The following is a 17,896-nucleotide window of genomic DNA, read 5'->3' as shown; positions in this document are numbered from 1 at the left end:
TTTTTCACGTTTATACCCAGCTCTTTAGAAGGAGAAGTACATTATTCTGCAGAAGAAGCTGTGAAGTTTATAGAAGATCGGATATCAGAAGAATCTAAAAGTTCACGCCATCTCCGAGGACCACATCTAGCTAAACTGGAGCTGATTAGGCGTTTACGACGTCAAGGTTGTAATGATGAGTACAAACTGGGTAAGAAACCCTTGTGATATATTGGAGAAGATACAAGTGCTTTCATTACCCATGTACAGTATTGATTTTCTGAAGTCTACAGTAACAAAGTTGTATTAGGAAAGGAAAATCCTCATAACCTGAAAATACTAATGAATATGGGTCAATTAGAAGAATTAGTCCTGTTACGTGTTCAGCTTGGCTTAATGTTAGCATGTATCCCTGTTCCTTCAGAGTATTTCTCAGGCATTCTCTTGCTAACCCAACAATAGAGTCAAAATCAGTTTCAAAGTAAAATAGCCATTTTTGTAAAAGTTTCAGGATTTCATGAAGTGGATAAAAGGCTCCTTGAAAATCTTCTGCCAGCACTCACAAAGCCTTGATGAAAGAACTTCTAGCAGAGTTAGACTGGTTAAAAGTTGAGTGAATTACAAGCATAATGACTAGAAGAGAGATAAGAATGATTTGAATAGTAAAGCATTAAGAGAGGCTTATGAAAATTGAGGAAGCCATTAGATGCTTTTATAAAGTGGTTGTTTATGGTCTTACTGCATAATAAGCAAAAGAGTTTCATACTCTGTTAGCTCACTTGGCAGAATGTCAACCAAAAAAAAGCACAGTAATCCCTTGCTCATTCAAAGCTAAGAATTAGCTTATGGTTTAATTATACCTAAATTTTGTTAAATTTAAGATAATAAACTTAGTTTTGTTTCACTTTTTAAAGATAAAGCCCCAAAGACGTCCTCCCCACCCCACCCTCTCCCCCGTTTTTTCTCCACTACTCATTATAAAAAATTGATCTCCATTAAAGGCCAGTTGTCTTGAGTTAATGAGAACCTCTTTTATCTTAAACCTGTCTTAAATTTAATCACTGTTCTTTGCATTCATTCTTAAATTACTGTGGAATTTCTCTGTCATTCTTTGTGTAGTGAATTCCCAGCCAATTTTATGCTTTTTATTTCTGCAGGGTCAGTAGTAATGCCCCTCTCTCACTCCTTATTTTACTTATTTGTATCCTCTGTTCTTTATTTCATTTATTTCTTTCCCTTCTGCTTGCTTTGGCTTCAGTTTGCTGGGTTTTTTTCCTTGGTCTTCCAGATGTGGACACCTAAATATGTGCAGTTAGGTTTTTTATTTTAACTCTTAAGTCATTCAGAGTTATCAGTTCCCCTCTGAGTACTGCTATTACTGCATCCCATAAGTTTTAATATGTTCTTGTTTTCATTCATTCTTCTTTGACTCATTGATTACTTAAAAAAGTATTAACTTCAGTATATTTGTGGATTTTCCAGCTTCATTCCATTATGGTCAGAGAAGATGCTTTTTATAATTTCACACTTTTAAAGACCCAATTTCGTGGCTCAAACGTGGTCTGTCCTGGAGAATAATCCATATGCATTTTAGAAGAATTTGTATCCTACTCTTTTGGGATGCAATAATCTGTATATGTTTGCTAGTTCTAGTTCATTTATCATATTATTTAAGTTCTCTATTTCCTTATTGGAAGTGATGTATTGAAGTCTCCGTCTTTTATTGTGGAGATGTCTGTTTCTCCCTTCAGTTTTCTCAGTGTTTGCCTCATGCAGTTTGGGGCACCATGTTAAGATGCATAAGTATTTATGATTGTTATTTCTTGTTGGAGTGCCCCCTATATTAATGTATAGTGTCCTTCTTTGTCTCTCTCAACAGCTTTCAACTTAAAGTCTATTTTTTCTGATATCAGTATAGCTACTCCAGCTCTTTTTTTTGTTACTATTTGTATGGATTATCTTTTTCTATCCTTTCATTTTCAACCTTTCTGTGTCTTTGGGTCTAAGGTGAGTCTCTTGTAAACAACATATTGTTGGATTGGGCTTTGTTATCCATTTTGCCAGTCTCTGTATCTTTTGAGTTTAGGCCATTAACATTCAGTGTTATTACTATAAAGGCAGTACTTTAGCCATTTTGTCCCTTGCTTTTTATATGTCATATCTTTTTGTCTCTCTTTTTCTCTAATGCATCTTCTTTTTTTGTGTAGTTGATCTTTTGTGCGGTGTCTGATTAATCCCTTTCTCATTTCTGTTTTTGGATATTTAAACTTGTTTTTTTGTGGTTATTTGTATTATACAGCCTAAGTCTGTAACCTGATAATTTGAAAAGATACAACTTATTTTCAATAGTATACATTGCTCTGCTCCCATATGCCTCTGTTTCCCCTTTTATATTGTTTTTGTCTCATATTATCTCTTTATATTTTGCATGTACATTATCAAGAAATATGACTATTTCTTATTCAATCGTATTCTAACTCTTATAAGAATTAAACAGTAGAGTTGTATATTGAAAATACAGTACTATTGGGTCTCACATTTACCCATTTATTTACCTTTACTGAAGATCTTCACTTCTTCACACTGCCCTAAGCCACTCTCCTGTCTTTTCCTTAGCAGTTCTTTTAGGCAGGTCTTTTGGTGATGAACTCTCTCAGTTTTTGTTTGTCTGTAAATGTTTTAAACTCTGCTTTTTTCTTTTTTTTAATGTTTTTTTTAATTCTTCATTTTTGAAGGAACACTTTGCTGCATTAAGAAGTTGGGGCTAGCAGTTTTTCTTTTCAGTCCCTTAAATATATCATACCATTGCCTTCTCACCTCCATGGTTTCTAATGAGAAATCTGCTCCTTAGTCTTATTGAAGATTGCTTTTCCCTTGCTGCTTTCAGTATTCTCTCTTTGTTTTTCGCATTTGACATTTTGATTAGTATGTGTCCTGGTGTAGGTCTAATATCATTTATTCTATTTGGCATATGTTGCGCTTCTTGGACATGTATATTTGTGCCTTTCATAAGTTTTCATCCATTATTTCTTCAAATATTCTTTCTACTCATTTTCCCTTCTCTTCTCCTTCTGGAACTTCCATGATGCGTTTGTTTATACACTTTTTGTTGTCATTCAATTCCTTAGATGCTGCTCTTTTTTTTTTTCCCATTCTTTTCTCCATCTGTTCTGTATGTTTGCTGATTCTTTCTTCTGCCTGTTTAAATATGTGTGTTGTATGCCCAGTGTATTTTAATCTCCGCTATTTTCTCTTTCATCCCCATAATTTATTGTTTCTTTTTAAACTTTTTAATTCTTTTTGGTCATACATTGTCTGTTAATATTCTTTAGCTCTATATACTTCTATATCCATATTTCATTTATTTTATCCATATTTTCCTTCAACTTCTTAGATTGCTTTCGGAGAGTTGATTGAGTGTCTTTGATTAGTTGTTCCAAAGTCTGTGTCTCCTCTAAAGTTTTAATTTCTTCCCTTGAATATGTTTTTTAATATGGCTTGTAAATTTTTGCTTTGTCAGTTTCTCCCTCTTGCCTAGTCTTCTTTTTTTTTTTTTTAGATTGGCTGTGTATTAAGGATCTACTTGGTCCAGGTTATACTGAACCTTTAGAGCAGCCCGTGTTTGTTCAGATTTTTCAGATCTCATACAAAAGGCAGATAAGACATGGATTGGATTGGTCACAGTTTGAACAAATTGTTCTTAAAATAGATTCCAAAGAATTGCCTCTTTCCAGTGTTGCAAATGAAAGTGGCTGGATTTGCTTTATTACTTGCTGTACCCATTTCCTTCCTGTCTTTCTCTTCCCATCCAGCATCTGGCATCTCACAAATTTGTGAATTTTCCTTTTTGCTACACAATGTTTTTTTTGCCTCACCAGTGAGTGATTCTTAATCTCTTTTGGATCACAAAGTCCCATGAGAATTTGATTAAAAGCCTTGGGCCTCTCTTCCCTGAAAAATCTGATAAACAAATTTGATGAACAAATCTAAAATCGTAGGCCCAGAATTAAAAATCCCTGATTCTTATATCTAGCTAAAGTTTTAGAGCATTTTCTTATATATATTTATTATTATTTTTAATTTGGAGAAAAATAATGACCTGGTAGCATTGTGCCTATCCAGGTTTAAATTTTCCATAGTGACTAATCTTATTGTTGGTGTTAATTATTGGCCTATGGCTTTTCTGTTTATTTTTTCTTCTAATGGTGTGCCTGTTGACAAGTATTACATTTTATTTAGTTAACGTTTACTTGGTAAATAGCTTAGGAACTGTTGTGGAGGGAAGCATTTTTGCTTACTTAATGTTTGCATATAAACTTAAGTCCACTATTTTTTTTTTAACTACTTAAGCGTCAATTACATGAAAGCCTCACATTTATAAAGTATAATAACAAGTAAACTGAGTTTGTGAGATTCACATCTTTTTAAAGTATTTGTTTATTTTTAAACATGCAAGATATGTTCCAGCCCTAGTGCTCATTCTCATTTAAGCAAAATTTTAATTTAGTTGAAATAGATATTTTCATATTATACATATCACTTAAATTAGAAATTTCTTTGTTCATGAATACTTTAGTGATTTTTTTTCCTCTTCTTAGGTGATCCGGAGGAACTAATGTTCCAGTATTTTAAAATGTTTGGGGATAAACCTTGTTGTTTTACAGACCTCAAGGTGTTTGTTGACCTCTTGCCTGCTACACAGTGTACAAAGGTAAGCACAGTTTCTAATTATGTTGGGTATTTTATTTACTGAAAACAGGTTAAGTATTTGATTTTCCTTTCTAAAATGTGTAGGAGTGGTAAACACAAGAAATCAAGGTTAATGTTTTGTATCAGGACAAGTACTCTTTTTTAACTTTTTAAAATTCAAATGTGTAAATTCAGATGTGGGTCTCAGTAGAGTGTTCTGTACTAGATGTGAAGACTTGTGACTTATTGGCACGTAGTTCTGAATACTCAGTGTATTAGAGTGAGAGAGAAGTGATCAGGAGAATACACATTGTAGAACATCAATATGTAAAGGGTAATTAGAGAAAGTGGATGCTGAGAAAGAAGAAACAGATAGTTAGGAAGGATAACAGAAAGGATGGTATCAGGAAGCCACAGAGGAGGTGTTTTAGTTTGCTAATGCTGCTGGAATGCAAATACTGGAAATGGAATGGCTTTTATAAAAGGAAATTTATTTATTTTTATTTTTAGTTTTTTTGCATGGGCAGGCACCAGGAATTGAACCCGGGTCTCCTGCATGGCAGGAAAGAACTCTCCCTGCTGAGCCACTGTGGCCCACCCTAAAGGGAATTTATTTAAAGTTACAAGTTTATAGTTCTAAGGCCTTAAAAATTCCTAATACATTCAGAGAAAAACCTTGACTCCAAAGAAACGCCGAATGGCATCTAGAATTCTCTGTCAGATGAGAAGGCATGTGGCTGACATCTGAAGTCTTTGTTGGTGGTTCATTGCTTCCAGCTTCTGATTCCAGTGGCTTCCTCTCTGAGCATCTGTTGGCCTTTACTTAGCTTCTCCAGGCAACCCAGGGCAAAACTCTGGGTTCTGGCTTGTTTAGAATCTCATGGGAAGGCATTTAGCTATATCTGCTGGACTCCTTTCCTGGCTTCTGTTGGCTCTCTCAGCTCCTGGCATCTCCTGAGGCTTCGCATTTCCAAATACCTGCATCTAGGCTCTCTCTGTTGGTACTTCAAGCATATCCAACTGTTTGCGTCTATGCTGTCTCTGAAGTAATTGTTCTCCAAGCCTGTAATTACTGGGTTTTAATGTGAATGCATATGAAGATTTTTAAGAGACTTCCAAACCATTTTCCACTGTGGCTATGCTATTTTTGTATTCCTACCAACAATGTATGAGTGACCCAAATTTTCCACACCTTCGCCAGCATTTAATGTTGTTTACTATTTTTTTATTTTAGTGATTCCAGTAGGTGCATAGTAAAATCTCATTTTAGTTTTCATTTGCATTTCCTTAATCGTTAATTTTATTAAACAAGTTTTTCATGTTGAACACCTTCTCATTTGCCATCTGTATATCCTCCTCAGTGAAATGTCTGTTAGTGTTGAACATATTATATACTAAGCTCTCAGATGGGGAACAGTTGATCATGTCTCATAGTTGAAGCATCAGTGGTGGGATGGCATTACAAAGGAGAAACACTTAAGTTGCTTTCCGCCGAGATTTCCTAAAGGTTTGCAATCATGAATCTGGTACAAAAATCTTTCTGTACAGCTCTCCTTGATTGGTAAGTTTGACGATATTAGGCCATCTCATGTGACCCCAAATAGTAAGAATTATCTATTCAGAGGAATCCTCTAGAATTATTGGAATGTATAGCACCAGTAAGGTAGTCCTTGTTCTGAGAGATATGATTTAAAGCTGTTGCAGTCAGTTTTGTAGCCCTACTGTCTGTAAATTTTAATAGAGAGGTAATTTTGCTGTTATAACCTTTTGAAGGCTGTAGAGTGTCTTCAGTAGCTAAACAGACTGCAACCTGCAGTCAGAGGACTGTAATCTGTCTAAGTTTCATGCTGAGAACTGTTGTCCCAATGAGATATCTGCCCAATCTTTCTAAACTGTGACTAGCTCCTAAGAGTGGGCCATTTAATCTAGTTATCCTAAAGTGGTACCTTTAGGGTAATGCTTTCCTTGCTTTGGAGGTTTTTAGCTAAACAATAAAATGATTCTAGTATTCAAAGAAGATGTGAAACTTCACATTTTTAAAATTTATTTATATCTTTGAAAAAGTCAAATGGTACTGTAGGGCTTGAATTGAAAAACAACTGACATCTCCAGTGCTGTTATGGCTCTCCAGAAGCAAACCATTTTCAATTTTTAACCTTTTCTTTTATTTACTTCCATATATCTAAATTACAAACTTACATAGCTACATGTTAATTTTTATAGTTAGTCATCTGTTAGTATCTTACTGTGGAAAGCGATCATTTAATTGTTTATAGCATCCCATTTCACCCCCCTTAAGCATTTCCCTGCATCTTTCCCAATATAGCTGTCATTATTCAGTATTTGTATTTTTATGGTTGTAAATATTATTCATAGCTTGCCACTTAGTACGTGGAGATTACTGTTCTTCCACAACTTTCTTTTGCTTGTAATTAATATTTGTTTGATTAACTCCAAAATTCCAACAGAACCAAAAAAAGTTTAATACTTTTAGCACAGTCTAAAGTGTGAGGTAAAAGCTCTGTTCCATTATTCCCCCCTCTTCCCCTGGACAAACTTTTTTATAGAGCTTATTTCTGTCATATCTGGGGACGTGCACATTTGACTAATAACATTCTGGGATCCAAGATGGGAGCGGGATGGTGTGGGACTGGGGGAATCTCATCACTGAATATGCAGTTTCACTTTGCCCCCATTTTCAGCTATGCCTGCTGTCTCTGAGTCCACCATGTCTCTTATTCAGTTTTTCCTGGGGGAGTAACCTGCCAGGCTTCTGCTAGGCTTAGTAAGTCTGTCTGTGAGCTTGGGAAGAGGTCTTAATTCTTAGAAGAATTTAGCAAACTCTCTTCTTTTCCGTCCCATCAGCACCTTAGCTTTCAGAGATGCCTGGTGCCCACAATTCCTCAGTCTTCCAAGGTTCAGTGGCTTGAATAGGCATGCATTATTGGTGTCCTCTCTACTGCAGAATGTTAGAGTTCAGCTTTCTTGGCCTTTCTAAGTAAATTATTATTTACCATCTGCCCTACTGCTTTTTATCTTTTGAAGTTTTGTTAATGTTTTTTATTTACTGTTATCTTTTCATGTGTTCTTGATCCTCTGGGTTTTTTAACCTTTTTTTTTTTAATTCCTTACTATTTTCTTAATGAGACTTTGGGAGAGAATGAAAATAAGTATGTGTTTACTGTATAGTTGGGACTGTGTGGGGTTTAAAAAAAAATTTTTAACATAGAGCCAACAGAATCAACAGAGCCCACATAGCCAGAGACTTTTGGAAATGTGGAAGGAAGAGGCCCCCAAGGAAGCATTATGAAATGAAGAGGGAAAGCTAAAAGATGTCCCCGTGTGCCTTCCCAGCTGAGAGAGGTTTCCAGAACCCAAAGACCCCATCAGAGGCCAGTCACGTGATTTCTCAGCTGACAGAGGTGTTCTGGACAGCATCAGCCTTTCTTGATCGAGTGTAACCTCTTGTTGGTACCTTAATTCGGACATTTTCATGGCCTTAGAACTGTAAACTTACAACTTAATAAATCCCCTTTTTAAAAGCCAAAAAAAAAAAACTTAACAAATTTAAAGAATTAAAAACATTTTAAGGCGAGATGCTACCTTTGGGAGAAACTGGGTGAAGTATACCCAGTCTATCTCTGTCTTAGTTTTTACAACTGCATGTGAATCTGTAATTATCTCAAAACAGAGAGTTTAATTAAAAATTTTTTTTGAGGCTACTGACATGACATAACCATTTCTTTCAATGTATCTCCTTTCCTTTAAGAATTAATTTTGTAAGTCAGTATAATTGCAGGGTGTATTTTATTCATATATTTCTATGGTCTTCCTAACTATGCTTTTTAATTGCTACATTATACATTAGGTTGATATGCTATTATTTCTGAAACATTCCCACATTATTTCTAATCTTTTAGTACCTAGAATACATGGTATTGACTAAGTACTTTTGCCAAGCAATAAATGAGTATGGAGGTTCGCCATTATGGTATACTGTCACTGATTTTTTAGTTTCTGCTCTTTTGGTAGGTAGAAAATGGTGTACTAAAGGGGTTTTAACTTGTATTTCTTTGTTGTTTTCTTTTTCTGGACCATTTTAATTTCTGTTAATTATGGTCCACATTAAGACTAGCTGTGTTTTGAAATCTGTGCTCCTTTTGTTTCACTTTGTAGTTTATTAATCAGTTACTTCGAGTTGTTCCTTTGTCGGCACCAACAGAGGATAAACTGGCACTGCCTGCTGACATCAAAGCTCTGCAGCAACATTTGTGTGTGGTACAGCTGATGAGGCTACTTGGTTTGTACCACACCATAGATAAAAATCAGAAATTGAATGTGGTCAGAGAATTGATGCAAAGGTACCAGCATGGACTAGAATTTGGTGAGTAATCTTTCAAAATGTGTGGCAGTACCATGGTCTGCTAAGATGTAAAGTCAATTTTAAGAGCATTTGTAGCTTTTAAAAAGGACTTGTAGCATCCTGTTGTAATGAATTTGGCAAGGAAAATATTCAGTCATATAGGAAGACCATTCAAGTAATATGCCAAGACTTTCTTAAGCTTATAGATGTAAATAATTATGGTTGGTGTATTAGTTAGGGTTCTCTAGAGAAACAGAATCAACAGGGAACACTCACAAAAAAGTGTCTTACATGACCGAGGGAACACAGAGTCCAAAATCCACAGGGCAGGCTGTGAAGCCGATGATTCTGATGGAGGGTCTGTATGAACTCCACAGGAGAGGCTTGCCAACCGAAGCAGGAAGAGAGCCTGTCTCTTCTGAATCCTCCTTAAAAGGCTTTCAGTGGTTAGGTTAAGCATCACTCATTGCAGAAGACACTCCCCTTTGGCTGATTACAAATGGAATCAGCTGTGGATGCTGCTGACATGATCATGATTTAATTCCTTGAAATGTCCTCATCGCAGCAAACAAGCCAGCACTTGCCCAACTGGACAAACAGGCACCACCACTTGGCCAAGTAACCACATGAACCTGACCATGACAGTTGGCTTCCAGTTGATTATATTTTTCCTGACCCCATGAGCTACACTCTATTACATTGGAAAACATTTGAATTGCATAGAGTTTATAATAATAAATGCCACATATTCTCCTTAATAAACTTATTATATAGACTGTGTAGTGAACAAAAGACATTTTATAAATTGCGAGACAGATAATTAGTTTATAAATAGTTGATCTTCAGATTGGCCTGGCCTTTACTAGAAATATATGATAGAAGAACTGTATCCTAAAAAACTAGATGAAGTAAGGGGTATAATGTTAATTTACTATATGGTTCATGGCCTATGTTCTTTTCTTCACCTCAGTTCTCCTTCTGAATCTTGCTACCCTCTCTTTAGACCTTGCAGATACCACCTCTGCTCTGGATTCTTCTTTCTGTCTCTAGCTTAGGTGGTCTTACCTTCTTTTGAACCACTTAATTCATGGCTTTTGTTTTTTTTCTGGTGCTTATAACATTCTTATTTTATTTTTCCTCTTTTTTTCTTCTCTCCTTTTTCTACTTTAAAAAAGCTCCTTTGAGGGCGGGCCACGGTGGCTCAGCGGCAAGAACGCTTGCCTGCCATGCCAGAGGACCCGGGTTCGATTCCTGGTGCCTGCCCATATAAAAAAAGAAAAGAAAAAAATAGCTCCTTTGAGGTAATAATAGTTGAACAGATGTTAAAATATAGATATGATGTTTTTTCCTTATAGGGAAGTCCTGTTTGAAAACAGAATTGCAGTTTTCAGACTATTACTGTCTCCTTGCTGTCCATGTGCTTATTGACATATGGAGAGAAACCGGTAAGTAATAATGATTTCATTTTAGTTTCACACTTTGTTTTTATTGATAATAAATACTGCATTCTTTCTTAAGATTAATTATATAGTCTGAGGAATGAGTTTACACTTTTGTATTTTCCTTCTTGCCATCTCCAGGGAGCTTCTAGTCTTAAATTGATAGATATTTGGACCATTTTTAAATATTTCTGAATAGTAAGGACTGTTCAAAACCCCATTATGGAGCTATACAAATTAAAATTTAGTGAAACTGGTTCAAAGATAGAGGTATAGGTCCTTTTGAGTAACTTTAATGTAAATACAGTAAAATTTATTTTTTGTTGAATATAATTCTTATTAGCTTAATGCCAGAAATATAAATGGTATATGATAAAGGAGGTATCATGAGTCACTGAGGAAGAGAAGGATGATTGAACAAAAGGTTTGGGATTGCCTTCTTGACGTTTTCCCTTATTAGCAGTTTTTGGGGAAAAATAACTTTAGATCTTTGTTGAATATTATTCACCAGTAGTAAGCAAATTAGGTACATCCCTTGTCTGTATGGAGCATTTCACATGGCATTCAGTTTTGGTAATATTATCCCCATATTTAAAAATTTGTCACAGGTTTCCTGTTTTTCTGAGGATAAAGGTCAACCTTTTTTTTTTTAGGGTTGTTTTAAAGTTCTTCATAATCTGGCCTCTGCCCGCTTCTGCAGATTCTTATATACTTACAGCTCTGAATCCATTTTTCTTTCTTTTTTTTTGCCGTCACTGAATCATGTTGTCTCTCTTTGATATAACTTTTGTACCGCTTAATTTGTTTAACTGTTTATCAGATTTCAAAAACAGTGCTTCTGACAAGCTTGATTATACTCCTTCCACAATTGTGGGTTTTATGCCTATTCTGAACTTCTGTAGGATATTGTATGTATCCATATCGCAGTTACACTGTATTGTACCAAGGGTGGGAGTGAAATCTTTATCAGAATATTTGTTATCTGAGCCCCTGCCCTCATGAGGTTGTGTAGAGCTATGAGTCCTCTGCAGACTTCTGTATTTTAGAAGCTCATCTAGTTTTTGAGACCAAAGGAAGAAATGTTTATTTTGTCCAAAACCTAAATTTTCTGTAGCACATAATCTGACTCAACTTGTCTAAATAGATTATTTAAACAATCCAAACACAGAGAACCCAGGGTAAGAATGAGGGCCTTTAATCCTGTATAGCTTAATGTAATCCAAACACAGAGAACCCAGGGTAAGAATGAGGGCCTTTAATCCTGTATAGCTTAATGTAATGCCTGGATACATCCCAGAGTATGTTAAGCAGATAATCAAAAACTATTGGCAGAGTCCCTTGAGAGATGGGAGAAATATATGGAACTATTAAAATTTATCAGCAGGGAAACTCTGATACTGTGTCAGACATTAGGGATGGCCAAATCAGTAGGCCAAGACCTTGATCTTGAGGCTTGCTGTTGTGAAGCTTATACATTTAGCAGAGAAGCTTATCCTACCTATAGAAATGCCCAAGGGTTACTTCTAGAGGACTTTTGTTTCTCAGTGTGGCCTCTCTCTCTCTAAGTCCAACTCTGCAAGTGAAATCATTGTCCTCCTCCCATGTGGGACATGACATTCAGGAAGTGGTGTGGGAGATGGTGTGGGAGATGACTCCCAGGAATGAGCCTGGCCCTGGGATCATGAGATCAACAATAACATCCTGAATAAAAGGGTGGAATGTTGTGTTAGTTAATTTTTTTTTAATTAAAAAAAAAGGGTGGAATATGTGTAATAAATAAGGTATCAGTGGCTAAGAGAATTCAATAGAATCAAGAGGTTACGCTGGAGGTCACTCTGAGGCTAACTTCAGTTAAACATTGCTACCTATCATAACTTGCAAACCCCAACCAAAACCAATCCTAAAGAACAACTAGGGCATTGTATAAGATTCTATAAAGGTTCCATGCCCTAAGATAACATTCCAGAAACATACAACCTCCAAATGGGTCCCTGTACCAGATAAGTTCTGAAATGCGGAGGGGCCAACCTCTCCAGAACATCAACTAGTGCATTCCCTATCCCATGTTATTGACAGCCCTTTTCAACATGAAAAAGTTAGAATGGGCATAGCCCAAATACCCCTAAAGAGTGGGAAAAAGATCCAAGGTGATGGTGAAGTTATATAGAGAAGGTAGTTTTTTTTTTTTAATTAATAAAACCAATCAGCATACAGTATGAACATTCTTTTTCTAATCACATAGTTGTATATTCATCATCATGATCATTTCTTAGAACATTTGCTTCAATTCAGAAAATGAAAACAGAAAAAAAATTCATACATACCGTACCCCTTACCCCTCCCATTCATTGATCATTAGCATTTCAATCTACTAAATTTGTTTTGACATTTATTCCCCCTATTATTTATTTATTTTTAATGCATATGTTTTACTCATCTGTCCATAAAGTAGATGAAAGAACCATCAGGCACAAGGTTTTCATCATCACACAGTCACATTGTGAAAGCTATGTCATTATACAGTCATCTTCAAGAAACATGGCTACTGGAACACAGCTCTACATTTTCAGGCAGTTCCCTCCAACCTCTCTGTTATGCCTTAACTAAAAAGGTGATATCTATTTAATGCGTAAGAATAACCTCCAGGATAACCTCTTGACTCTGTTCGGAATCTCTCAGCCATTGATATTTTATTTTGTCTCATTTTTCTCTTTCCCCTTTTGGTCAAGAAGGTTTTCTCAATCCCTTGATGCTGAGTCTCAGCTCATTCTAGGATTTCTGTCCCACATTGCCAGGAAGGTCCACATCCCTGGGAGTCATGTCCCACATAGAGAGGGGAAGGGCAGTGAGTTTGCTTGTTGCATTGGCTGAGAGAGGGGGGGGCCACATCTGAGCAACAAAAGAGGTTCTCTGGGGGTGACTCTTAGGCCTAATTTTAAGTAGGCTTAGCCTATCCTTTACAGGGTTAAGTTTCATATGAACAAACCCCAAGATTGGGGGCTCAGCCTATTGCTTTGGTTGTCCCCACTGCTTGTGAGAATATCAAGAATTCTCCACTTGAGGAAGTTGAATTTTCCCCCTTTCTCACCATTCCCCTGAGGGGACTTTGCAAATACTTTTTTAGAAAAGGTAGGTTTTAACAAATGAGTATGATTGCTGAATCATACTGATATTTCTTTTAGTCCCCAGTTTCTTAGAGCAGCTAGAAGTAAAAACCTAAAAATTGTGGAATTGTAACCGATTTCAAACTCTGTAATCTTATCTACAACTAACTGTTGTGCTGTGCTTTGAAATTTATTGCTTTTTTGCGTGCTATTTTTTCATAAAAAAAGAAAAGAAAGATGCTACCAAAACTTCTATCAATAAGACAATAATGATTACCCAAAGGCATGACAAGAGAAAGGAAATTTAAAACAAAAAACCAAACAAGCAAACAAAAAATGCCATCTGAAAACAAACCAGTAAGGAACAGACTACTTAGTAGTTTAATCCCTATGCAAACATCCTTCCCGACTCATCCCTAGCATCCGTTCTCTCTCATAGGCACATAACTTTGTTAATCTCTTGCTTTTTAAGCAAGATTTCTGACCATATGTTAATAATGATAACTAACCTGTATTGATTATCAGGCACTTAAAAGTGCTTTCTATCAATTAACTATTTTAAAGCTCCTAAGCAATACAGTTACTGTGACAACTTTACAGATGAGGGAAATGTAGGGCAAAGAAAGAAGTGAGGTAAATTGAACAGAATCACACAGTATAAACACACTGGAAATTATCTGCAGGATGAGATTTACATATTTTGCAAAGATTCAGCGCTTCTTTGTCAATGAAAGTGATGTTGAAGAAGTGCCCCAGTCATATGCCGAGGCAGTGTTAAAGGTAAATCTGGAAGAAATCACAATTTGTATAAATTTGGTGAGGATGTGGAAAGAGATTGATGTGAATGTAAAAAAGGATCAAGAAAAACCCTTTGGAAAATTGGTAATGCTCTCAAATATTTTTGCAAAAAGGGCATTTCTTTATGATTTTGTTGCACATGGAAAGTGAAGGATGTTATTTTGTTCTGTCACAAAATTTAGTTAGAAAACAGTAAGACCCAGAAGATCTCATCAACACTTGATTTGGTGAAGAGTTTGCATAGAGTTGTAATTATATCTTAAATTTCACAAAATAAAATGAAACAAAATAGATATATTTTCATAATGTTTGGTTTAGTAGTTCTGAATGAAATTTAAATTAAACTGTTCTTTATTATTTACTTTAAAATTTTGTTTCTATTTTTAAAGAGATTCTCTTTAAGAAGTTCTTTTTCTTGATACTGGTTATTCTTTCATCAGACTTCCTATAATTATCTATTCCTATAATTGTTGGTCATTCCTTCTACCCAATCCTATTGATGTTTCTGTGTATAGATGTTACTGTCATTTACTTAATTATTCCCTCATTATCAGATAGTGCAACGAGAATTTTTGTATATAAATCTTCAGGTATGTTTCACATTTTCTTTATAGAGTCCTAAAGGACAAGTAACTTAATTTTAATGATGGTTGATACATATAACCATGTGAAATTTGATGGGCAAAAAAAAAAAAAAAGTATTTTAATTTATTAGTGAGCTTTTTTTTTTTTTCTGAATGTCTTATTTGATATCCTATTGATTATTACATGTGGAAGAAAAATGATGCTTAGGGAGAGCATCTGTCTGGGGCCTTATGGAAAAGAATTCTGCAGTGGGAAGATTGGTGGACTCTAGCTCTCCTTCAAAGTCCATCTCCCAGAATCTGCAAGATTCCATAACTTAATCGCCATAAGACCTGGGCAACTTTGTATCACTTTTGTAGAGCACATGTGTAAGAACTGAGTTAACTTTTGAATGATGGTATATTTAGGAGAAGTCTCTGTTTCCATTATAGGAGCAAATCTAAAATTTGTTCTCAGCCGTCTAAGCTCATACTTTGAATAGTTAGGGGAGGTGATAGTGTCAGTAAGCTTTTTTTTTCTTGGTTACATTATAAATCTCTGCACAATTTTATAATTTTTCTGTAAATCTGAAACTATTCTAAGAGAAAAATATATTAAACAACATTGTTATGTTTTTCCTAACATATTATTTAAAATTTTTTTATGTCTCCCTATATATATGTGTATCTGTACATATGCATAGACACAAAGAGGCAGTATGTGATATCATGCATAAATTTTATTTAATCATTCCTTCTACTAATTGCTGTTCCCTTTGATAACAAGTTCTATTGTTGTTTTAATAATAGTATTTAATGTAGAAAATAAGGAATCCAAGATACTATATGATATCAAATAAAAGTCTATTATATTCACATTATTTTGGGGGCTTTTTGATGTTTAGCTGTGTCCTGTGTTCATTCTCTAAAAATCTGGTCATTGTAGACCAGGGACATGATTCAGCTATTAAGGAATGTATTTCATATCCTTATTTAACATATTTAAGCAGCTGGTTTGTTAAAAAAAATTCTTTTAAGTCTCATAACAATTTGGTTAATTGTGACTGGCTCACTTCCAAAAATCTTTATTTTGTTTCCCTGCTTACTTTTTCCCCCCTAATGTCCATTTTATCTTTAATTTTAGTTTTTTAAATGCAAGTTTATTGAGATATAGTCACACACAGTGCAATCCATCAGAAGTATACAGTCAGTCAGTGGCTCACGTATCATTACATAGCTGTGCATTTTGTTTTTGTTTTTGAGAAACCTCTGTTGCTGTCAAGATCTGTATGTAATGCTATTATATTTTGATTATAGGTGACGAGACTGCTGTGTGGCAGGCCCTGACTTTGTTGGAAGAGGGATTAACCCACAGCCCTTCTAATGCTCAATTCAAATTGCTGCTTGTTCGAATCTACTGTATGCTGGGTGCATTTGAACCAGTGGTGGATCTTTACTCCAGCCTTGATGCTAAGCACATACAGCATGACACCATTGGGTTGGTAGTATACACTCTGAATAATGAACCAGTTACACCAGTGCAGGGTTCTCATACATGGAATCCTGACTGTTAGATTTTAGCAGTAAAGTTCTTCCTGGCCTCAGTCATTTTAGATTTAGCAATTACTATTATGACCCATTGCCAAGCAGAAAGAGATTTATATCCCTAGCATTTGTGTCAGTGTTTACAGTTGCAAAATTTGCAAGGGCTTTGAGCCCTTATTCTTAGCACACTAATTTGAAATCCTTACTTCTGTCTTGCAGTCAGGGTTGACACATTTGTTGACCTTTGAGATAACCTTTGAATTTTTATTTTGACTCTTCTTTGTGAATTAAGGGCATTGTTTCCATCCTCAGTGGTTCTGTTTTAGGAAGACAGTATGTTCTTTGACAAGTTATGTTTCATTAATCATCAGAATAAAAGAGAGCATGGCATAGTACTTTAGGCCTCCTGCAAAACAGAATTAACTCTGCTTATTTAAAAACAAAAAAAAGTGACTCTGATGATTTCTATGGCTAGATGTTTTTATTTTTCCCTTTACCTAACTATTTCTTTGTCATAGTCATTTTAAGTATAGTGTTTGATATTAGATATGGATAAATGTAAATTTTTTTTCCCCTTTCTTTCCTTCTCACCTAGTTATCTTTTGACCCGATATGCTGAATCCCTAGGTCAGTATGCTGCTGCATCCCAATCCTGTAACTTCGCACTCAGGTTTTTCCACTCCAACCAGAAAGATGTGAGTTATTTGTTTTTTAAAAATATGTTCTTGCCTGCTGAATGTACATGATTCAAAGAGCATCTTACCTCACTTCACAAATGTACATGTTGAAGTACACCATGCTGTATGTGCAAGTGCCCTTAGGCCATGGCTTATTGTCCAAGGCTGTTTTTATTTACACAGTAGGAAGCCTCTTAGATCTATCCTTTGATCTTTAAGAGACTCTTTCTAAGGGCATAATAAAGAGCTCCTAAGTTTATAGCCTTGGGGTGCCACATGAGATTGTGCCATAGCAGCTGCTCTGTGTTACTTTTATTTGTTTCTGAAGTTTATAACCACTGTGCTCTTGGCCAACATTGAATGCACTTCCATTTTCTTAGTATTATTAAATTGACCAATTGAAAGACATTTCAAGATACTTAGATAATAAATAGTATGTTTTTAAAGTAGCAATAGATAAGATAGAGCTTCTGTGTGCCACCATGAAAGGTTGGGATTTGCACCATATTTTTCACTGCAAGCAGGTTTGGGTGCCATTTTCAGTTAAGCAGAGGTTTTTGGTCTCTGCTTCAGTTTACAAGTATAGATACCAGCTACCTGAGAATATATGTTGAGAAAAGAAAGGTCTCTAGGATCGTCACTCTGTCTGCTTTGATATCATATACTTCTAAGACTGATTTCTGGAATGTGGACCTTGCCCATAGCTCTCTTTTCCCATGTTCTACCAGCTTCTGAGGAA

The 17,896-nt window shown here is 35.5% G+C and overlaps 1 protein-coding gene across 1 annotated transcript in view; it reads left to right on the top strand.

Moving 5' to 3' along the window:
- Positions 1–17,896, top strand: part of NAA25 (N-alpha-acetyltransferase 25, NatB auxiliary subunit) — a 75,507-nt gene that overhangs the window by 35,347 nt on the left and 22,264 nt on the right. Inside the window, exons 10-15 of the mRNA XM_077159882.1 lie at positions 21–190; positions 4,578–4,690; positions 8,845–9,052; positions 10,387–10,476; positions 16,253–16,433; positions 17,076–17,175. Coding sequence (XP_077015997.1) covers positions 21–190; positions 4,578–4,690; positions 8,845–9,052; positions 10,387–10,476; positions 16,253–16,433; positions 17,076–17,175 — 862 coding nt within the window. The remainder of the gene's footprint in view (positions 1–20; positions 191–4,577; positions 4,691–8,844; positions 9,053–10,386; positions 10,477–16,252; positions 16,434–17,075; positions 17,176–17,896) is intronic.

Source organism: Tamandua tetradactyla, chromosome 5 (assembly GCF_023851605.1).
Source record: "Tamandua tetradactyla isolate mTamTet1 chromosome 5, mTamTet1.pri, whole genome shotgun sequence".
In the NCBI taxonomy this organism is placed as follows: Eukaryota; Metazoa; Chordata; class Mammalia; order Pilosa; family Myrmecophagidae; genus Tamandua; species Tamandua tetradactyla.
This window is presented reverse-complemented; position numbering and strand designations above follow the sequence as displayed.